The 24,397-nt window shown below is 49.0% G+C and overlaps 1 protein-coding gene across 1 annotated transcript in view; it reads right to left on the bottom strand.

The window, feature by feature from the left end:
- Positions 1–24,397, bottom strand: part of LOC147107845 (cell adhesion molecule DSCAM) — a 745,787-nt gene that overhangs the window by 133,528 nt on the left and 587,862 nt on the right. The window contains exons 13-17 of the mRNA XM_086007196.1: positions 19,508–19,604; positions 13,851–13,979; positions 10,412–10,579; positions 6,896–6,966; positions 747–987 (exon numbers count right to left, since the gene is read on the bottom strand). Coding sequence (XP_085863322.1) covers positions 747–987; positions 6,896–6,966; positions 10,412–10,579; positions 13,851–13,979; positions 19,508–19,604 — 706 coding nt within the window. The remainder of the gene's footprint in view (positions 1–746; positions 988–6,895; positions 6,967–10,411; positions 10,580–13,850; positions 13,980–19,507; positions 19,605–24,397) is intronic.

Consider the following 24,397-nt stretch of genomic DNA (forward strand, 5'->3'; position numbering starts at 1 on the left):
AGAGAAGTGCACTGGGGGGAGGAGGGGAAGAAGACCAAGACCAGATGTTTATGGGTGGGGGAGAAGGAATGTGCCAGATAGAATTTAAGGGCTTTGGGGAGCAAAGAGTTTTAATTGGGGTGGAGAAAGAATAGAGCCAGTTTGAAAGGGGAAGGAGATGGATGAAGAGTATCGGCAGGCTGGAGTGCGATTGAAGTTCTAGGTTGAATTGGAAAAGGAGGAGAAGATTGCCAGCATGAACTGAGGGGGTGAGAGGGAGCGAAAAGTGACGTGTGAACTTGTTGAAAATTAACCAGAAGCTCTCCAGACTCTCTAGAAATGCACCACAAGTTGGCCTTGATTTCAAAATTCTCATCCTTGTTTTCAAATCCCTCCATGGCCTCGCCCCTCCCTATCTCTGTAATCTCCTTCAGCCCCACAACCCCCCGAGATATCTGCACTCCTCTAACTCTGCCCTCTTGAGCATCCCTGATTATAATCGCTCAAACCTTGGTGGCCGTGCCTTCAGCTGCCGAGACCCTAAGCTCTGGAATTCCCTCCCTAAACCTCTCCACCTCTTTTTCCTCTTTTAAGACGCTTCTTAAAACCTACCTCTTTGACCAAGCTTTTGGTCACCTGCCCTAATTTCTTCTTATGTGGTTCGGTGTCAAATTTTGTCTGGTAACGCTCCTGTGAAGCGCTTTGGGCCATTTTTTACCACATTAAAGGCGCAGTATAGGTGCCTGTGATTGTTGTTGTTGACCTACCGTCCTCTAACGTCGTAGCAATGATCTCCTGGGAGGAGGGTCCGGTGCCCGCTCGGTTGCAGGCCTGGACCACCACTCCATACTGGGTAAACTTTTTCAGGTTGTCGAGGGTGTAGAGCTCGCTGTCGCCAGTTGTCTCCATGCTGATGATGTTGAATTGGTAGTTGCCGCCGGTGCTGTACTCCCGATAGCCAATCTGATAGCCGCGGATTAATCCATTTTGCAAGTGCTTCTTTGGAGCCTGAGCAAACATAAGGCAGGGAATAGAAAGGAGGGGCACACAATTATGATTCAAGTCATGCATTTTCGCACACTGACAGGTGAGGTCTCTGTCGAGGACGCATGCAAGACGTTTGTCTCAACGCGATTTGGTCCCGTGAGGGATTGGGCCTCCACCCCCACTGTTGTGGTTCCATGCATTACTGCTCCGATGCATGGTGCTGCCGTCGGATGTTCTCCTCTCTTGGGTGGGAAAAGGGGGATATTTCTGCTGCTCACTATTTATAGCAAAATTGCAAACATCAGGAATTGACAGTTTCGCTGTAAAAACCAAGCAGCGGAATTCTTCCCCCATCCGTCGGGAGCAAGCGCCCAGTGTGAAGTGAGTTTTGAGGTTGTTTCATTACAGTTAAGAAAATAACTTACATTTCAATAGCGCCTTTCACAACCTCAGGACTTCCCAAAGCGCTTTACAGCCAATGAAGTACTTTTTGAAGTGTAGTCACTGTTGTAATGTGGGAAATGCAGCAGACAATTTGCGCACAATGAGGTCCCACAAACAGCAACGAGATAACGACCAGATAATCTGTGTTTTAGTGATGTTAGTTGAGGAATAAATATTGGCCAGGACACCAGTGGACAATTTCCCTGCTGTTCATCAGACTGGTTCCTGGGTTGGGGGGATTGTCCTATGAGGAGAGATTGAATAGACTAGGCCTATATTCTCTAGAGTTTAGAAGAATGAGAGGTGATCTCATTGAAACATACAAAATTCTCACAGGGCTTGACAGGGAGGATGTTTCCCCTGGCTAGGGAGTCTAGAACCAGGGGTCACAGTCTCAGAATAAGGGGTCGGCCATTTAGGACTGAGATGAGGAGAAATTTCTTCACTCAGAGGGTGGTGAATCTTTGGAATTCTCTACCCCAGAGGGCTGTGGAGGCTCAGTCGTTGAGTATATTCAAGACAGAGATCGATAGATTTTTGGATATTAAGGGATATGGAGATAGTGCAGGAAAGTGGAGTTGAGGTAGAAGATCAGCCATGATCTTACTGAATGGCGGAGCAGGCTCAAAGGGCCAAATGGCCGACTCCTGCTCTTATTTCTTATGTTCTTAACAGAGCCATGGGATATTTTACATCCACCTGAGAGGGCAAACGGGACCTCTGTTTAACATCTCATCCAAAAGACAGGGCCTCCGACAGTGCAGCACTCCCTCAGTACTGCCCTGGAGCATCAACCTAGATTTTGTGCTCAAGTCTCTGGAGTGGGACGTGAACCCACAATCTTCTGGCTCAGAGGGGAGAGTGCTACCCACTAAGCCACGGTTGACTCTACAGCTAGCAATGCTACACTTGACCTACAAACAACTGATACAGACTGGAGAACGGGTCCATTGTCCATTACTCAGACTCTGAATCCTGATCTTGGAAGGATGTTTCTGGAAATTAAAACTGAAGGAAAACAAAAGCTGTTCCAAAGGGCAAAAACTACAGCTGATAGTTCAGTTCTTCTATCACCAGCGCTTCATACAACGCATTAATAAATAAACCCCAAATCAACTTTTGCACTGACAAAGCAATATTGGGCCTTGCTACACACACCACTCGTTATGATAAAAGATCCTAAATATGGCACAAAAATAATTAGGCAGAAATAATACATGAGTGGGAAGTGAGTGATTGCTCTGTCAGATTTAATTTAAGGTGAATATTAGTAACACAATATGGAGCGAGCTCTACCATGATAACCTTTACATAGACATATACACAAGTACACATACACAGAGGCTCAGGGGAACGGGCCCTACCATGATTATCTTTGCATAAATGCACACAACTACACGCAGGGGTCATTTTCACCTTCACCACTTGAGTAGTGAAATGATAGAAATAAAAATCGGGCAGGTTCTGTAACGGGCGGGTGATCAACTTCGCCAGACTATCACCCAAGGAGTGAAGGATCAAGTTATCCCCATGCACAAACACACATAGAGAGACACATTACACACAGACCCCACGGACACACAGAGAGAGACACATTACACACAGACCCCACGGACACACAGAGAGAGACACATTACACACAGACCCCACGGACACACAGCGAGAGACACATTACACACAGACCCCACGGACACACATTCAGAGACACATTACACACAGACCCCACGGACACAGAGACAGACACATTACACACAGACCCCACGGACACACAGCGAGAGACACATTACACACAGACCCCACGGACACACAGCGAGAGACACATTACACACAGACCCCACGGACACACAGTGAGAGACACATTACACACAGACCCCACGGACACACAGCGAGAGACACATTACACACAGACCCCACGGACACACAGCGAGAGACACATTACACACAGACCCCACGGACACACAGCGAGAGGCACATTACACACAGACCCCACGGACACACAGAGAGACACATTACACACAGACCCCACGGACACACAGCGAGAGACACATTACACACAGACCCCACGGACACACACAGAGAGACACATTACACACAGACCCCACGGACACACAGCGAGACACATTACACACAGACCCCACGGACACACAGCGAGACACATTACACACAGACCCCACGGACACACAGCGAGAGACACATTACACACAGACCCCACGGACACACAGCGAGAGACACATTACACACAGACCCCACGGACACACAGAGAGAGACACATTACACACAGACCCCACGGACACACAGCAAGAGACACATTACACACAGACCCCACGGACACACACAGAGAGACACATTACACACAGACCCCACGGACACACAGCGAGAGACACATTACACACAGACCCCACGGACACAGAGCGAGAGACACATTACACACAGACCCCACGGACACACAGAGAGAGACACATTACACACAGGCCCCACGGACACACAGAGAGAGACACATTACACACAGACCCCACGGACACACAGCGAGAGACACATTACACACAGACCCCACGGACACACAGAGAGTGACACATTACACACAGACCCCACGGACACACAGAGAGAGACACATTACACACAGACCCCACGGACACACACAGAGAGACACATTACACACAGACCCCACGGACACACACAGAGAGACACATTACACACAGACCCCACGGACACACAGAGAGACACATTACACAGAGACCCCACGGACACACAGAGAGAGACACATTACACACAGACCCCACGGACACACAGAGAGACACATTACACACAGACCCCACGGACACACAGAGAGAGACACATTACACACAGACCCCACGGACACACAGCGAGAGACACATTACACAGAGACCCCACGGACACACAGCGAGAGACACATTACACACAGACCCCACGGACACACAGAGAGAGACACATTACACACAGACCCCACGGACACACAGAGAGAGACACATTACACACAGACCCCACGGACACACAGAGAGAGACACATTACACACAGACCCCACGGACACACAGCGAGAGACACATTACACAAGGATCCCACGAACACATAGAGAGAGACACATTACACACAGACCCCACGGACACACAGCGAGAGACACATTACACACAGACCCCACGGACACACAGAGAGACACATTACACACAGACCCCACGGACACACAGAGAGAGACACATTACACACAGACCCCACGGACACACACAGAGAGACACATTACACACAGACCCCACGGACACACAGAGAGAGACACATTACACACAGACCCCACGGACACACAGAGAGACACATTACACACAGACCCCACGGACACACAGTGAGAGACACATTACACACAGACCCCACGGACACACAGAGAGAGACACATTACACACAGACCCCACGGACACACAGTGAGAGACACATTACACACAGACCCCACGGACACACAGAGAGAGACACATTACACACAGACCCCACGGACACACAGAGAGAGACACATTACACACAGACCCCACGGACACACAGAGAGAGACACATTACACACAGACCCCACGGACACACAGCGAGACACATTACACACAGACCCCACGGACACACAGAGAGACACATTACACACAGACCCCACGGACACACAGAGAGACACATTACACACAGACCCCACGGACACACAGAGAGAGACACATTACACAGAGACCCCACGGACACACAGCGAGAGACACATTACACACAGACCCCACGGACACACAGCGAGAGACACATTACACACAGACCCCACGGACACACAGAGAGACACATTACACACAGACCCCACGGACACACAGCGAGACACATTACACACAGACCCCACGGACACACAGAGAGACACATTACACACAGACCCCACGGACACACAGAGAGAGACACATTACACAAGGATCCCACAAACACACACACATTTCCCAGTCAAACACTAAAAATGTACACATTTATTCAGACACACACGTGCGTACCCCACCACCCCCCCACCCAACACACACACACACGCCCCACAACCACTGATCCATAGCCACCGCACACACATCCTCATACTCCTCCCCAAACACATACATTTATTCCCACACGCACACCACAGATACACATAGAAGACATCGTTTGGTTTGAGGGGTTTTATTTGAATAGATTTTTAAATATATTTTGTTGCACTAAATCTAACAGAAAGAATGAAGCACAGTTGGAGGGTGGACTAGACAAAGGAAATGGAAAGTAAAGGTGGAAAGGGGGTCAGAAAAAATTATCAATTTGAATCTGGAAAACTACATCAAAATATCTGGCTGGTGCCTTCATCTGGAATATATATATATACACCAAGATATAATCTGGGTTTCAGTAAATCGCCACACTTGCAGATTCCTTCATGAAATTATTGTGTTCTCACTGTATAATCAAACTGCTGTAATGGAAAAAATAGATCATACCTCTCTTGAGTAACAAACACCTGGGAGTTTATTAAGAAGGTATAAGATGGTTGCAATCGCTTTGAGTGTTATTCTCAATTGTCAATGTCAGTTCTTTTCCACGAAGGCACCCAGCGTCGTTATTCAAGCATTTCTAAGTGAGGGACAGCATGACTTACAGGTAGAGTAAAACTCCTTGCCCTCAACCTCAGAAATGACCGTAATCCCAACACTGGAGAAGTGCCTAATGAGGGAGGTGAATGAGCACACAATAAATCACAACACCACCCAGTCCCTTATAGTGTGATGAAAAGGCAGGGCAGTAACTCAGTGTGGCACCCCGCCCCACCTCTTCGAGTGGAAGGGCAGTGCAATGACCCACCGTGCCACCCAGTGCCTCTATTCGAGTGGAAGGGCAGTGCAATGACCCACCGTGCCACCCAGTGCCTCTATTCGAGTGGAAGGGCAGTGCAATGACCCACCGTGCCACCCAGTGCCTCTATTCGAGTGGAAGGGCAGTGCAATGACCCACCGTGCCACCCAGTGCCTCTATTCGAGTGGAAGGGCAGTGCAATGACCCACCGTGCCACCCAGCGCCTCTATTCGAGTGCAATCATGTATTGTGGCAGTCCCACTTACTGAGGAGAAAGGGCAGCACGCCCTGGATAAATGAAACCTTTATTCCTCTTGCAGTGCAATGGTCGATCCACTGTATCCATAGTCTTTTAATGGGGCAATGAAACTCTACGACCAAGGTGGTAATGGTTTCAGCTACCAGCAAGAGAGCGTTTTGCTGACAAAATGCCATGCACCTTGTCCCAAGTTATCAATGCACTGTTACTAATGGATATCCTTTAAAACAGTTCCTTTTATTTACAAATAATACAAAACAAAAAAAATCTGCGCAATGTCGCTATACATAGTGAGCAGAGCAACTTTGACCCCAGTCAGTGTAAGGCACGAGTAAGGAGGCCTCCAACCTTTCCATTCTTATGATAGAGTTAGTGTAATGGTTACACGCAAATTCAATTACCTTCCAAGTCACTTTGATACCCTGAGAAGACAGAGATTCCAGTACAACCTCGATGGGTGGGCCGTCTGGGGCTAAAGAGAGAGTTTAAAACATAAAAGGGAAAGCATCAGCCACACTGACTTAACGGAACTGAGAAGCCGGGCTTCTGTAAGCAATGAGGCCTTGACCCAAAGTGAAACCAGAAACACCTGGGCGAATTAGTCCGCTCTCCTCACGCGGCACTGTGCACACCCCCCACACACTTACCCCTCCTACCAAATGAAATATACACCCATCAATAAGAACATAAGAATTAGGAGCAGGAGTCGGCCAAACGGCCCCTCGAGCCTGCTCCGCCATTCAATACGATCATGGCTGATCATCGACCCCAACTCCACTTTCCCGCTCTATCTCCATATCCCTCGATTCCCCTAGAGTCCAAAAATCTATCGATCTCAGCCTTGAATACACTCAAAGACTCAGCGTCCACAGCCCTTTGGGGTAGAGAATTCCAAAGATTCACAAGCCTCTGAATGAAGAAATTCCTCCTCATCTCAGTCATAAATGGCCAACCCCTTATCCTGAGACTATGCCCCCTGGTTCTAGACTCTCCAGCCAGGGGAAACAGCCTCTCAGCATCTACCCTGCCAATCCCCCCTCAGAATCTTATATGTTTCAATGAGATCACCTCTCATTCTTCGAAACTCCAGGGAGTATAGGCCCAGTCTACTCAATCTCTCCTCATAGGACAGCCCTCTCATCCCAGGCATCGATCTACTACACACATATAACCATCATACACAATAGCTTTCTTTACATGTTTTCTGAGGCTGGCACTAAATATAACACCATGATACTCAGGCTCTGCCCTCAGCATCTTCCTGCACTCCTTTCACTGGAGCAGCGAGGAATGTAAGAACACAAGGAAACACAGACCAAGGACATTCTTTGGAATTCTCTACCCCAGAGAGCAGTGGAGGCTCAGTCAGTGAGTATATTCAAGACAGAGATCGATAGATTTTTGGATACTATGGGGCTCAAGGGATATGGGGATAGAGCGGGAAGGTGGAGATGAGGTGCAAGATCAGCCATGATCTTACTGAATGGCGGAGCAGGCTCGAATGGCCGAATGGCCGACTCCTGCTCCTATTTCTAATGTTCTTATACCCCCACTGATCGACAGTTGAACCCCACTCTTTTCCTGATTATTTATCCAACTCCTTTTTAAGCAAGTTCATCAACTCAGCCACAATTGTCTAGTCAGGATGCTCCGGCCATCATGAGTGAGGGGCAGGCTTGATGGACCAGCTGGTCTTTTCCTGCCCGTCATTTTCATGCGTTTGTAAAGGCCCTGTGGACTCCTCATGCTCCTGTTGGAGATACAGTGGAGGGCCGTGGATTGCTGGCACCCGACATTTCTTCCTGTCTACAAGACACATCATAGCCACATGCCGTTTACACAATCAAATGATCACTAGGCCGCAAATACATCATTGCGTTGCTTGTGCATTTTTACCAATGATATTATTGGATACTGTAATGGGCTTTTCAGAACTGAGCAATTTGCAACCGTTCATGCACCCTTCCTTAAAATAAAGAATTAAAAACAATACAAGGTTGTAACATCAGCACCAATCGCCAGGGCTACAATGCATGACTGGAGACAATGGGATAAATTCCCCGATCACGCACTTCCAGTGAGGTGCTACTGTCGAGGGGAGCGTGGGTCACGTGTAGGGCTACAACATTGCAGTGCTGATTCTCTAGCCTGGTTCTCCCTTCAAGCGCCATTCTCTCCTGGGAGTGCAGGATTGGCTAGTTAACCTTAACATGGCTTGAAAGAGGAGGCTTCCAAATGCAGAACGGGGTCGGCTTACTTGAAAGCCACTGGAATTCCGCCAAAAAGGCAGCGAGCAAGTGTGCTCGAGGAGGGTTTGAAATGAAAGGACTGAAGGTGCCAGAGGAGACAAAATAAACCAATTAACTTGATGAAGGCTTAAGGAAAATGTTTGGAGCCCTACGTAATTTTGGGTACAAGGATGAAAAGGAGAATCAAGTGGGAAGCAATTTGAAAAGTGTGTTAGTATTAAGTTAATATCTTAATGAAACCGTCGTGCAGGGAAACATCAGCAAATCCTTTTCCCTCTGGAGCTTTCTTCTTAAGCCCTGCACCTTGCTACCTTTCTCCTATATATATGTAAAGCTGGTGTCAGTAAAAGTGACCGTGAGGCTGTCAGATTGTCGTAAAAACCCAACTGGTTCACTAATGTCCTTTAGGGAAGGAAATCTGCCGTCCTTAGCCGGTCTGGCCTACATGTGACTCCAGTCCCACACCAGCTCGTACCTGGCCTCTGACGTGGCCTGGCAAGCCACGTAATTGTAGCAAGCCGCTACAAAGAAAAACTACTGTGGGAGCATCTTCACAGACTGCAGTGATTCAAGGCGGCGGCTCACCACCGCCTTCTCGAGGGCAACCAGGGATGGGCAACAAATGCCGGCCTTGCCAGCGACGCCCACATCCTGAAACTGAATCAAATAAATAAATACAAATTGTTGTTGAATAGCGAAAATGCATGTTGGTTTGCCCACATCCATTCAAAGAAAGAAAGAGGTAAAGCAATCCTACATTTCAAATTCTTTTTGTACGGATATTGCTCTTCGCCTCAACGCCCGCCCCCCCCCACCCCGCCCGCCGCACCCCCCCATCATCTGCAAAAGAATAATACTTTCACAAATCAAGTACTGTCTGTTTGAAATAAACTGTCCCAAGGTCAGACAGAACAGGGAGGCTAAATGCTTTGCTCAACAAAATCTAATCCGGTGGCAGGAGCAGGATAAACCATGTCCGTCCACTGTGACCGAGAAAAGCACAGGCTACGAAATCCTTCTTCCTTAGCTGCTCTGCAGATCAATCAGCGAGGAGGCCTGATAGTCCACAGCATGACGTCAGTGCCCAGCCCTTTCAGTGAGATTGGATTCCTCTTCAATCACTGTGATAAGGTTCAATCAGACTGATACATGGGGTTTTACTGCGCCACCACTGATTGATTAGAGAGCAAGAACTCCCACTGCATCGAATAGGCAAGGCACACACACACACACACACACACACACAATCAATCAGGTGCCCAATATGGAACTGTGGAAGGAGCCCCCGTGACCTGGGGATCATCAGGAACATTATGCTGACAAACCGCCGATGTGGTATAATTAGATGTTTCTGTAGTAAAACAAAAGGATGTCACAACCAGTACCGTGTAGTTCGGGGAGAGAGGGAGGGCGTACAGGAATCCTAAGCGTGAACTCAGCAACAGGTTATAGCACATCTAATGACGTCGCCTGTTTCACAAAAGGTAGGTACAGCGTACAATTATCAGGGTCGTGACCTCCTGGACTAATTTTGATCGCCTTAGGGGTCGGAGAGGAATTTCCCAAGATTTCTTTTCCCGAATGGGCCTGGGTTTTTAATCTGGTTACTGGGGGACTGAAAACCAGAGAAGGCCCGAGCTGTTCAACCCTCGACCTTTGACCTTTCACCTGCTTCGTCCGTGGTGATGGTGAGCTCGTTGCTGGCCTCGCTCTTTCCGATGCGATTTTTGGCGTACATACGGATGTTGTAGGTGGAAGATGGGTGCAGGTCAATGATTGTGGCCTGGTTCAACTGAGGTGAGACATCTTTTGTCCTTTGCACTGCGTCCCAGGAATCTGCAGGACACAGAATACATTCCTCTTTGAAAGATCTGTAAAGCGGTACCATTTGGCATTTTTATGGTGAGGTGTTTTAATTGTCTACAGGGCCGGGTGTTACTTCGGGGAATTTTTGCGCTTGTCAAAATGAATTGTCAGTGCTGGCAAAGAGAAACATAGAAGTTTATGGCACAGAAGGAGGCCATTCGGCCTGCCGTGTCTGTGCCGGCCAAAAAGAGCTCTCTAGCCGAATCCCACTTTCCAGCACTTGGTCCGTAGCCCTGTAGGTTACGGCACTTCAAGTGCATATCCAAGTACTTTTTAAATGTGATGAGGGTTTCTGCCTCTACCACCCTTTCAGGCAGTGAGTTCCAGACCCCCACCACCCTCTGGGTGAAAAAATTTCTCCTCAACTCCAGTCTAATCCTTCTACCAATTACTTTAAATTTATGCCCCCTGGCTATTGACCTCTCTGCTAAGGGAAATAGGTCCTCATAATTTGATACACCTCAATCACGTCTCCCCTCAGCCACCTCTGTTCCAAAGAAAACACCCCCAGCCTGTCCAATCGTTGCTTAGTTTTGGAACGCTATCCCATTATTTTTGCAGTCAGTGTCATCATCAAATTCCCAATTTTATCCTAAGCCACCCGACGGGAAAGAGGCGGGTTCAGGACCTCGGTTCATTTTACACCCCTGCCCGCTTTTACGTTCCGTTAAAGTCAACGGGCATCTGACCCAAACCCGTCCCGTTCCCGATGGGCGGCCTAGGTTAAAATCGGGGCTCAAGTTTTTCCAGGCCAAGGGTAGCACAGTTAGGTACAGGACTAGACAGACTAGATGCAGGAAGGATGTTCCCGATGGCCGGGGAGTCCAGAACCAGGGGTCACAGTCTAAGGATAAGGGGTAAGTCATTTAGGACAGAGATGAGGAGGAATTTCTTCACCCAGAGAGTGGTGACCCTGTGGAATTCTCTACCACAGAAGGCAGTTGAGGCCAATCCATTAAATATATTCAAGAAGGAGTTAGATATATTTCTTAAGGCTAAAGGAATCAAGGGATATGGGGAGAAGGCAGGGACAGGGTACTGAGTTTGGATGATCAGCCATGATCTCATTGAATGGCGGAGCAGGCTCGAGGGGCCGAATGGCCTACTCCTGCTCCTGTCTTCTATGTTTCTATGTTTCTAGAAGAAAGCTCCCTTGACACGGCCCATATCAACGTGTTATATCCCAACTTCACGAGTTCCCTGTATTGCACCAGTGTGAATGCTTCTACTTCCCAATTTGCGCCAAATGACTGTTAGCTCTGTGCTGTGGACTCACACCCAGTCCAAACTCATTTCACATAGGATCCTTGCAGCTAGCAGAAAGACATTCGCCCTACCAGGCTGGGCTGAATTTGAACCTAAGTTTCCAGATGTGACAGGACGGTGGCCAAACTCAACGCTTTGCTCAGTCCCAGCGAGCTGTTCTTACAACCATGGTGAAACAAAAGACTCTTCCAAGAAAATGATCTCCCTTTAACAGCCGTTGAATTTCAGCAGATGACATCTTAATGTTGGGGGAGCCGGGTCGAAGGTTAGCAATCACTGGTGCCTCCCGGTTCTAGGCCGCAGGTTAACAAACCGGGGAACAGAACTGTTCGGCGCCGCAATGGGGTACGATATGAAGGGAAGCTGATCAGGGAGAGGAATAAACTTAATATAAAGGGGGCCAAAATAAAAATGCTCAGAAGCCACTTGCCACTAAGAGTGTTCCAATTAACCAGCACATAACGTACTTCTCCACAAGCTGCAGTAAGGATGTCGTTTTATAATGACTTGTGTGATACCTGAATTGCTAAACATTGCTTCTGAAGGCAGCTAACACACAACTTCTGTTACATTAGCCCTTGGGTTTTATAATATTCATAAGGTTAATGTAACTGACACCAAGTATTTACAGCCTCAGGGCATTGACAGCCTAAAAAAAACCCCCGCTGAATAATCAGTGATGACACCAAGTACTTTCAGAGGGAGAATTATACAAACAATGGATTTAAAAGACTGAAACGGGATGACCATTGCTACATGTTTGTCTCCCTCAAATCACAAAAAGATATCAGTCTTGGTGTACAGTGCTGACAACTAGAAAGTCTTCTTCAATTTGCACTGAAGAGGAGCAAGGTGGAGAAGCAAGTTCCCCTGATTGGAAGACCACTGACAGAAAAAAAACTAAAAGACATCCTCTGTTTCTTTCTCAGTCCTTAAATCTCATTGGTTAAGGAGATAGACCGTTGGACCCGACGTTCACTAATGTCCCAGATTCCCCGTTGCCCTCGACGCGCCGTTATCTGCTCGCGCTCCCAGCAAGTTACAGCACAAAAAATGTTTCGGGCGAAAGGGTGCCGAACAAAATCCAACGAGCGGGGCACGCTGCGAGATGCCCCACTCCAGCAAGATCCGACCTATTATATCAGCAGCTAGAACTGCTAAAGGATCACCGAGTTAAAATAGCTGCCTCTCTCTCCTTTACTGGGAATGCAACCACTAAAAACATCCTTTCTAGACGCTAGAGGGCCAGCGGGCAGTTAGATTGGCTGCAGCGACTCCCTCCCTCACCGCCCGATCCGGCTCCCTTCTTGCAAGTTGCAATTCTAACCTGTTCTTTTGAGCAGGCGGGAGGGGCGCACGGCAGACGGCAGGGGGGTCTTTCTTTAAACACACAGAGAGGGCTTCCATCACCTCATTGAGACCCGACTGCAATTTTAACCCGAGGCCTGTGCAAGGAAGTCGTCAACACTGGAGGCAAGAGGAGCCGGAGCCGGAGCCGGAGCCGGGAGAGGCTCGGAAAGGTGAGTCCATTTTATTTTAGTTTTCATTTCCTTGTGGTCCAGGAGGATCAGGAGTGCCCCTCCATACCCTACAAAGAAACCTTGGGCCTGCCCTGCCCGAGCTGCCCATTCAGCACCAACCCCCTCACCCCCGCAATGCCATCCCCACCCACAGTCCCAACTATTTACCTGAGTGCCAAGGATGGATGGATGGTTCTTTTGGGACCCTGGGTGTGGGTCTCCCGCCTCCCGGATCTCCGCTCCTGCCTGCCGGCCAGCTAGCCCTTCCCGCCAGGTTTGGGCGGGTGACTGAAGGGGGGGGCTGTGCAGATAAGGCTCGGGAGCTCGAGTCTCCTGGGGCCTCGCGCTGCAGGGGGGCCGGAAGGTTTGCTGTCCGCCTCGGCCCCCACTCTCCCACCCCCACCGCATGACTCCCTCCGGGACTTAATATCAGTGCTTTGCTTTCTGGAACCCACCTGACTTGTTCTTGCATTCGATGTCAAAGCCGGTGATGGGACTGTTGCCGTCAAAGCCCATGCTCCACCTCAAAGCAATGCTCCGAGCTCTCACCTCACGTATCTCGATCTCTGGAGGATCTGGGGGCTCTGCAATACGGCAGGAAGAAATAGTTCAGAAAAAAAGTGTACTAACTGATTCATATCACATTTCTCATGCGTTATGTTATACCCAAACAGTAATCTCTGGAAACTCTTCACTTCAAGTCTTTACTTGAAATGAATGTACAGGGCAGGATTTTCATTGGGCCGTGGAGGTGGGATTGGAGGCGTGTGGGGGGTTAAAATCCCGAAATCGGGGGTCCCGACCCCATCCCGCCCCCAACCCACCTCCATGCCAGTTTCAAAGGAGGCGGGTACCCGCCCCGCACTGGGACCCGCCTCCCCGAGGCGGGAAGGGGATTAGTGCCAATTAACTGCCTGTTAACAGGTAGTTAACAGGCAGTTTGTAGCCTAATCCCTATTTTTTATGTTGAAGTGTGGGATTCCTGACAGCTCCAAACCACGCCAAGTTAGAGGAGGCGGGCCGTCGGGATGAAGGGCTTGGAGGAGTCGAGATGTCCGGTGTTCAGCTGAGTGATGTGTGCATGAGTGCAAAGGTAAGTGTGTTTGGTATGTGTAAAGTGTTTAAATAAGTTTTACATATCTTTACTTACCTTTACAGCCTTCCTTCCTTCAGGTCTCGGGAGTCCCTCATCTCACCAGCAAACAAAGCAGAATGGCTGCGAGCTGTCAAAAATTGCAGCATTCAGCTTTCTGTTCTGGGGAGATCTCTAAATCAGCCTGAGAGGAAGGAATTAACCTGGAGTACAGATTGTCAGTGTTTAACAGCTTCAAACAGCTGTGAAATGCTGATATTTCATCTGTCAAAAGGTCTTGACAGATGAAATATCAATCTGTGACGTCACCTGTTGCCGGGTGGCCCTTAATTGGCCTGCTGAGCCTGCTGGGCGGGCTCAACAAGGTTAATCAAGTCAAAATCGCGTGGGTTGGCCACAACTCGATGGAGGCGGGACTACAACCCCGAAAGTTGTAGTCCCGCCTCCTACCCGACTCCTCGATGAAAATCCAGCCCATAGTGTTTAACAAAGTGTTTATATCGCAACTGTAAGTAGATAAGAATAATTTCCTCCATGTAAACATTGGGAAGTCTGAAGCCATTGCCTTCGTCACTCGCCATAAACTCCGTTCCCTCGCCACCTATTCCATCCTCCTTCCTGGCCACTGTCTCAGGCTGAACCAGACTGTTTGTAACCTCAGTGTCCTGTTTGACCCTGAGCTGAGCTTCCGACCCCATATCAGCGCCATCACAAAGACCGCCTACTTCTACCTCCGTAACATTGCCCGTCTCCACCCCTGCCTCAGCCCATCTGCCGCTGAACCCCTCATCCAGACTCCACAATTCCAAAGCTGCCGGCCTCCCGTCTTCCACTCTTAAAGAACTTGAGCTCATCCAAAACTCTGCTGCCCCTATCAGAACTCACACCGAATCCCGTTCACCCATCACCCCAGTGCTCGCTGACCTACATTGGTTTCCGGTCCACTAAAGCCTCAGTTTTAACATTCTCATCCTCATTTACAAATCCCTCTGTGGCCTCGCCCCTCCCTATTTCTGTAACCTCCCCCAGCCCCACAACCCACTGAGATCTCTGCGTTTTTTCAGCTCTGGCCTTTTGTGCATCCCCCACGTCCTTCGCCCAATCATTGGCAGCCGTGCCTTCAGCCATCTAGGCCCTACGCTCTGAAATTTCCTCCCCAAACCTCTCACCTCTCCATCTCTCTCTCCTGCTTTAAGACGCTCCTAAAAACGTCCCTCTTTGACCAAGCTTTTAGTCACCTGTCCTAATGTGTTCTTCATTGGCTCAGCGTCCATTTTTGTCTGATTACCCTCCTGTGGGGCACTTTGGGACTTTTTTACTATGTTAAAGTCGCTATATAAAGGCAAGTTGTTGTTGCACTGCTGAGTCCTACTATATACTGCTTTATACCATTGAGTAACTCCGTATAGTGCCGTACACCGCGGAGTAACTCCGTATAGTGCTGTACACCGCGGAGTAACTCCGTATAGTGCAGTACACCGCGGAGTAACTCCGTATAGTGCCGTACCCCATGGAGTAACACCGTATAGTGCTGTACACCGTGGAGTAACTCCGTATAGTGCCGTACACCGTGGAGTAACTCCGTATAGTGCCGTACACCGCGGAGTAACTCCATATAGTGCCGTACACCGTGGAGTAACTCCGTATAGTGCCGTACACCGCGGAGTAACTCCGTATAGTGCCGTACACCGCGGAGTAACTCCATATAGTGCCGTACACCGCGGAGTAACTCCGTATAGTGCCGTACACCGCGGAGTAACTCCGTATAGTGCCGTACACCGCGGAGTAACTCCGTATAGTGCCGTACACCGCGGAGTAACTCCGTATAGTGCCGTACACCGCGGAGTAACTCCGTATAGTGCCGTACACCGCGGAGTAACTCCGTATAGTGCCGTACACCGCGGAGTAACTCCGTATAGTGCCGTACACCGCGGAGTGACTCCGTATAGTGCCGTACACCGCGGAGTAACTCCGTACAGTGCCGTACACCGCGGAGTGACTCCGTATAGTGCCGTACACCGCGGAGTAACTCCGTACAGTGCCGTACACCGCGGAGTGACTCCGTATAGTGCCGTACACCGCGGAGTAACTCCGTACAGTGCCGTACACCGCGGAGTGACTCCGTATAGTGCCGTACACCGCGGAGTGACTCCGTACGGCACCGTACACCGTGGAGTAACTCCGTACTGTGCCGTACACCGTGGAGTAACTCCGTATAGTGCCGTACACCGTGGATTAACTTCCTACAGCGCCATACACCGCGGAGTAACTCCGTACAGCGATATACACCGTGGAGTAACTCCATACAGTGCTGTATATCCCAGAGTAACACCGTACAGTGCCGTACACCGTGGAGTAACTCCGTACAGCGCTGTATGTCCCAGAGTAACTCCGTATAGTGCCGTACACCACAGAGTAGCTCCCTATAGTGCTGTACACATGGGAGTGACTCCATATAGTGCTGTACATCGTGGAGTGACTCCGTATAGTGCCGTACCCCATGGAGTAACACCGTATAGTGCCGTACACTGTGGAGTAACTCCGTATAGTGCCATACACCGTGGAGTAACTCTGTATAGTGCCGTACACCGCGGAGTAACTTCGTATAGTGCCATACACCGTGGAGTAACTCCTTATAGTGCCGTACACTGCGGAGTAACTCCGTATAGTGCTGTACACCGTGGAGTAACTCTGTATAGTGCCGTACACCGTGGAGTAACTCCGTATAGTGCCATACACCGTGGAGTAACTCCTTATAGTGCCGTACACCGTGGAGTAACTCTGTACTGTGCCATACACCGTGGAGTAACTTCTTATAGTGCCGTACACTGCGGAGTAACTCCGTATAGTGCCATACACCGTGGAGTAACTCCGTATAGTGCTATACACCGCGGAGTAACTCCGTATAGTGCCGTACACCGCGGAGTAACTTCGTATAGTGCCGTACCCCATGGAGTAACTCCGTATAGTGCCGTACACTGTCGAGTAACTCCGTATAGTGCCATACAACCCGGAGTAACTCCGTATATTGCTGTACACCGCGGAGTAACTCCGTATAGTGCCGCACACCGTGGAGTAACTCCGTATAGTGCCGTACACCGTGGAGTAACTCCGTATAGTGCCGTACACCGTGGAGTAACTCCGTATAGTGCTGTACACCGCGGAGTAACTCCGTATAGTGCCGTACACCGCGGAGTAACTCCGTATAGTGCTGTACACCGCGGAGTAACTCCTTATAGTGCCGTACACCGCGGAGTAACTCCGTATAGTGCCGCACACCGTGGAGTAACTCCGTATAGTGCCGTACACCGCGGAGTAACTCCGTACAGTGCCGTACACCGCGGAGTAAATCCGTATAGTGCCGTACACCGTGGAGTAACTCCGTATAGTGCTGTACACCGTGGAGTAACTCCGTATAGTGCCGTACACCGTGGAGTAACTCCGTATAGTGCCGTACACCGCGGAGTAACTCCGTATAGTGCCGTGCAGCATGGAGTAACTCCGTACAGTGCCGTACACCGCGGAGTAACTCCGTACAGTGCCGTACACCGCGGAGTAACTCCATATAGTGCCATGCAGCATGGAGTAACTCCGTATAGTGCTGTACACCGCGGAGTAACTCCGTACAGTGCCGTACACCGCGGAGTAACTCCGTATAGTGCCGTGCACTGCGGAGTAACTCCGTATAGTGCCGTGCACCGTGGAGTAACTCCGTATAGTGCTGTACACTGCGGAGTAACTCCATATAGTGCTGTACACCGTGGAGTAACTCCGTATAGTGCCGTGCACTGCGGAGTAACTCCATATAGTGCTGTACACCACGGAGTAACTCCGTACAGTGCCGTACACCGCGGAGTAACTCCGTACAGTGCCGTACACCGCGGAGTAACTCCGTATAGTGCTGTACACTGTGTAGTAACTCTGTATAGTGCTGTACACCATGGAGTAACTCCGTATAGTGCTGTACACTGTGTAGTAACTCTGCATAGTGCTGTACACCACGGAGTAACTCCGTATAGTGCTGTACACCCCGGAGTAACTCCGTACAGCACTGTACACCACAGAGTAACCCTGATTGGGTGGTTCATTTTACTATCTGGAGACCTTGGGCTGTTGTGGAGTGAGCATGCCAGGTGAAAATACAACTGTGAGATGACCCGGGGCTACAGTGCGTTAGGGAGACAACCTGCTGCTGTGCGGAAGGACGGCACATCACTTCTCATCCACCGTTCCCCAAACAGTATCTTCCTGATAATTACCTGGCAGTCAGATGATAGTGGAGGCAAGCCTCTGCCCCATTAGGGTGGGTAGGGAAGATTAGCAGGCTGGTGACATTGAATCAATCTCACACACCTCTCAGCAGATGATGATGTTGGTAGAGGACATGGGGCAGGTCTCTTGCTGGGCAGCTGGGCTGGGGATTGGCATGTGGAACTACGTGTGGAGATAATTGATCTCCAAAGTCAATTTTGTGCATCCCCCACTACCTTTGCTTCACCATTAGAAGCTGTATCTTCAGCCATCTAGGCCCTAAGCTCTGGAATTCCCACCCTAAACCTCCCTGCATCTCCCTCCTTCATTAAGACATAAGAACATAAGAAATAGGAGCAGGAGTAGGCCATTCGGCCCCTCGAGCCTGCTCCACCATCCAATAAAATCATGGCTGATCTTCTACCTCATCTCCACTTTCCTGCACTATCCCCATATCCCTTGATTCCCTTAATATCCAAAAATCTATCGATATAATCTAAGACGCTCCTTAAAACCTACCTCTTTGATCAAGCTTTTAGTGAGACATCCTAATGTCTCCTTCTTTGACTTGGTGTCAATCTTTTGTCCGATCACGCTGCTGTGAAGTGTCTTGGGACATTGTACCACGTTAAAGGTGCTATATCAATGCGAGGGACAGGCCTGATCGGCTGGGAAATAGCATGTGGCACAATGTGTGGTGGCAGCTGATCGCCAAAGTCAACTGTGTATTGGGGAGAAGATTAGCACGTGACGAAGATTACAATTTACCTTGCACAGTGAGCTGTATCAACCCTCGGTCCTCTCCGTATGAATTAATAGCATGGCAGGAGAAAAACCCCGAATCCCCTCGCACCGTTGGGGTAATCTGAAGAGAAAAGAGATGGAACAAACGGCAGAGATAAGAAGATATAAAACTACCACTGCTGGAAATTTGAAATAAAACTAGAACTAGACCACAGGTTAATCAGCATAGGTAAAGAAAAAAGACAGGCCAATGCTTGTTGATGCTCTTCATCAGAAACTTGACCTTCGCTAGTTCCTCAACAGAACAGTAGAGATTTGCAGTTGACTATTCGGACTATTGTGTCAGTGCTAGCTCTTTGTAAAACAAATCTCAATGTCCCACACACTCCCATAAGAATGTAAAGGGGAAAAATTCAGTTGCTTTGGCACCGCCAACGCCTCCGGCAAAATTCAGCGGGAGGTTAGCGGCGGCGCTAACAGATAGCGCCCCGCGGTGCTGCGCCGCTGGCGATGACGTCATCACCATGCGCAGCGCCCCGCTCGCGCCCCGGCCACGATCTTTGGGAGCGCCCCCTGACTTACCGCCGGACGCTTTGTCTGACGGGGTCAGGGGGGGCCTACCTGCGGCCGCGGCGGCGCTATTTAAAGGCGAGGTGCCGGGCGGCCATTTTTGTTGCTGGCCGCCTGCCAGCACCTGCCTCCACTCCCGTCACCGGCCTCCTTACCCGCCACCCCCCCACACCCCCCCCCGCAGAGTGCCGGCTGCACTCCAGGAGCCCCACACTTCTCTTGCATGCCGGGCTCTTTTGCCGGCACTCCTGATCCCTGGGGGCCCAGCTGGGCCCTGGGTCGCGCTGCGCAAGGCCCCTCCCCTTTAAGAGGGGTATGAAGGCCTGCAATACCTCGGCGCAACATTCCCTCGGAGCGCCCCAAGAGGGAGGCAGGGTGCTTCCAGTAGCGCCCCGCTTCCCTCTTGGGACGCAACCATTCAATTTCGGTTGCGGGGGTGGTAATTTTTCCACTAAAAGTAGTGCCCTGGTGAAGTTAACGCCACAAAGGGGGCGTGACTCAATTTTTCGCCCTTAGAATTAGTAGCAGGAGTAGGCCATACAGCCCTTCGAGCCTGCTCCACCATTCAATAAGATCACGGCTGATCATCGACCTCAACTCCACTTTCCCGCCCGATCCCCATATCCCTTGATTCCCCTAGAGTCCAAAAACCTATGTATCTCGGCCTTGAATAGACTCAACGATTCTGCATCCACAGCCCTCCGGGGCAGAGAATTCCAAAGATTCACAACCCTCTGAGGGAAGAAATTCTTCCTCATCTCAGTCTTAAATGGCTGACCCCTTATACTGAGACTATGGCCCCTAGTTCTAAACACTCCAGCCAGGGGAAACAGCCTCTTGGCATCTACCCTGTCAATCCCCCTCAGAATCTGGTATGTTTCAATGAGATCACCTCTTATTCTTCTAAATTCCAGAGAGTATAGGCCCAACCTGCTCAATCTATAGACCTGTGTCTTCCTCTGCCTCAGATATTTACCCAATTTTGCCTTAAAAGATGACTCAACCACGCCCAGTGATAAAACATTCAATGACCTCCCCATAAAGAAATGTAACAAAGGTTGGGACTCTCACATGGGGATAAGGCTGAAATATCATGAACAAGCATTGAAAAAATATTTTTAAAATTGTAATTTTTATCATAATGGAGGAATTTGACACTCCACAAATATAAAAATTCATTTTTCAGGGTCAGAACGTTTGTTTAGCAGTCAATGCACTGTTAAAACCCCAGTTACACCTATTCCAACAAGGCTTAACAACTAATGGGGAATTAAACAGCGATATTACTGCAGAAAAACCCAAGTTTTCGGCAGTTTCACTAATTACACTGATTGACGGTTTATGCAGTGGGGGGAGGGGGCATCCACAGCACAGCCAGTGTCGGAGCAGTGAATGACTGACCGCAACTTCAGGATTTCCGCGTTTAGATGCGCATGCGCTACATCCCGGAGTTGCGGTCAGTTTCAGTGGGGTAATGGCGGCGACTGCGGGGTCATTACCCAGCGCAAATTCCGGCCCATGACGGCACATGCTCAGAAGGCCTGACTCACACGCAGTACAGAACTGCAAAGCATTGTGGGGGCTAGCTCAAAAACACGCCACCAGGCGTTTGCTGGAAGTACTTATTAGCAAACATCGACACAGCGCTGCGAATCCTGTTTGCCAGCATGCATGCGTCAAATAGCCTTGCTGAGAAAAGCAGCAGTGGTGCATATAAGACCCCCCTAACCTCATACAGTTCCACAGAAGCCTGCACTCTCACCCCGAACAATGACCTGAATTCACTATATTATAGGTTGAGAGGTAAATATGCAGATTAATGTGCAATGGTTGTGGGGTTATTTTTAAGAAATACACGCACGCACACACTACCCAGGCTGGCTGGAAGCAAAATAAAGCCCGTCTGCTAAACATAACTTCAGCAGGGTTGACAGTGATGGTGAGTAACAGTCCAGGTTACACATACATCTAATTAAGGATAACATCTATTAATATTTCTATACTGAAACATGAAGTGAATTTATACCCTGCTGTTTCGAAAAGGCACGCCAATAAAACCGCATTTTATTCAAACAAATAGAATACAGGGGTAGTTTTTCAGTGTTAGCCCTCCCAGCAATGAGCCTTGTGCGACAGAAGGGCACACTGGGATCCGAACACCCAATTCACAGTCCACTTCATTTTCCACCCTAATGGATCAGGAAGGCCTCCAGAGTCCCTCACACTTCAACTGCTCCAGGAACACAGGAACAGGACTAGGCCATTCAGCACCCCCCCGCCGAGCCTGCTCCGCCATTCAATTAGATCATGGTGATGTCCACCTCGACTCCATTTACCCACCTTGGCTCCATATCCCTTGATACCCTTACCCAACAAAAATCTATCGATCTCAGTCTTGAAAGCTCCAATTATCCCCCAGCATCCACGATCTTTTGTGGGGTGGGGAGCAGGGTGGGGGGGAGGGGGGCAGCGAGAGGAAGTACTCCAGATTTCGACGGCCCTTTGTGTGGAAAAAGTGCTTCCTGATTTCCCTCCTAAATAGCCTGGCTCTAATTTTAAGCTTATGTTCCCCCTTGTTCTTGATTTCCCCCACCAGATGAAGTAGTTTCTCCGCATCTACCCTATCCAATCCTTTTAACATTTCAAACGGATCGCACCCCCCCCCTCCGCTCCCCCCTCACCCCAATCTTCTATACTCTGTGCTCGGAAAGCTAGCTCATAAAATGTCCACCACGAATAACATTTAATGTGATGAGCTTGTTGGGCCCAATGGTCCTATCCTGTTGCTAAAAAAATTCTTCTATTCTTTGTGTAGAAGTAAAAGAAAAAATAATCTTGCGGCCTAAATCCCATATATTGTGAGAATTTCTTTTAATCCTGTGATAAATCCATGAAGGGTTAATCATTTAAACTCAGAGACTTAATTGCGTCGCCAGTGAAATTGATTTTCTTTTCCTTTCTCCTCGCCGTGATTGGGAGAAAATTGTCAGAGGCTTCAAAATGAAGGTCTGAGGCTCTTTCTGAAGCAGCGATGACAGGGGTCAGGACAGGATGTTGTTATAGTAACGGTGTCAAAAAAAATTCCACTCACTGCCAGCGTGATTGAGGTAGAAAAGAGAGATAAAAAAAGACACTGCCATAGCTCTGAAACATTGCAAGACCCAAGAGCAGAGAAAGGGGAACAAAAAAAAAGCAACTGGTTGAGAGATCAAAGAAACGCATCAATTATTTTTAGAATATTCAATAGGCTAACATTAAAGTAGATTCCCTTGTGTTTCCATTGATTTTTTTTTCCCTTTCATTTGTGTAAACTGTGGCCTCTCTGGGACAATGCCTTTGAGTCTGGCTCTATGGGCTTCTCTGGAAGTGTCTTGTTAATGCAATCACATTGTGAGCAGGTGCAACACTTTGATTCCATGTTTGGTCATCGAGAGTTAGTGGGCTCTAGAAAATTTACAAAACTAACACTGGAGGTATGGCTCCATGGTGCCAGGCACTGTTTGGTACCAAACCCGTGGGACCATTCTTCATGTGCGCGTCAGCATAGCGATTGCCAATTTTCCCTTTGGGCTATTTGTAGTAAATCATAACCACTTTTTTTAATAAACATGTTTATAATTTCTCTCTATAAATAGCGCACAGAGAGAAATCGTCAACCCCTCCTCACAAGATGGTCTAGCATTTATCTAGTTTGGTGTGGCATAGGGACAGTGCACACCCATGTCCAGCAGAGGGTTCCTCCATTGTCAGCTTACCCAGCAATAAAGCATCAATTCAATCATGAGCATCCATGTGGGCCTGGTGACAGGGCATCCATCAATCCCAGGCAGCCCAGTACCAGAGCAATCATTCCATCCTGGGTGGTAGAGTGATGAGCATGTATCCAATTCTGAGTCCTCTGGTGGCAAAGCACCTATTCAAGTGCGGGCAGTCCAGTGACACCACAGTCACTCAATCACTGGAGCCTCAGTTCAATTATGAATAGTCCAGTAACGTGTATCGCAATTCCAGAGGGTTTACTCTAGTGACAGGTCCACGTACATGACCTGGAGGAGGGAGACGCATATGTCCTGTCCTCCAAACACTAGTGGCTGTCGTGCCTTTGGAGCAACCAAAGCTGAATCCCAATTTGAATTAAAACCCCAAGAATGAATAAACGTGACATTTACATCTCTTCCATTACACTTTGCATGTGGTCTTTTTAGCAATGAAATGCAATGTTTTACTTCAGTCTCATTGTTGCCTTTAACTAACTGAAATCCCTGACTCACATCAAAGTTCTTTGAGCCATTTTATTGGCAGTGGCCTCTCTGGTGTCCTAGTCATTCTAATTGATGGAAAGCC

Source organism: Somniosus microcephalus, chromosome 14 (genome assembly GCF_052327205.1).
Source record: "Somniosus microcephalus isolate GS21.2 chromosome 14, FLI_Smic_1.0, whole genome shotgun sequence".
In the NCBI taxonomy this organism is placed as follows: Eukaryota; Metazoa; Chordata; class Chondrichthyes; order Squaliformes; family Somniosidae; genus Somniosus; species Somniosus microcephalus.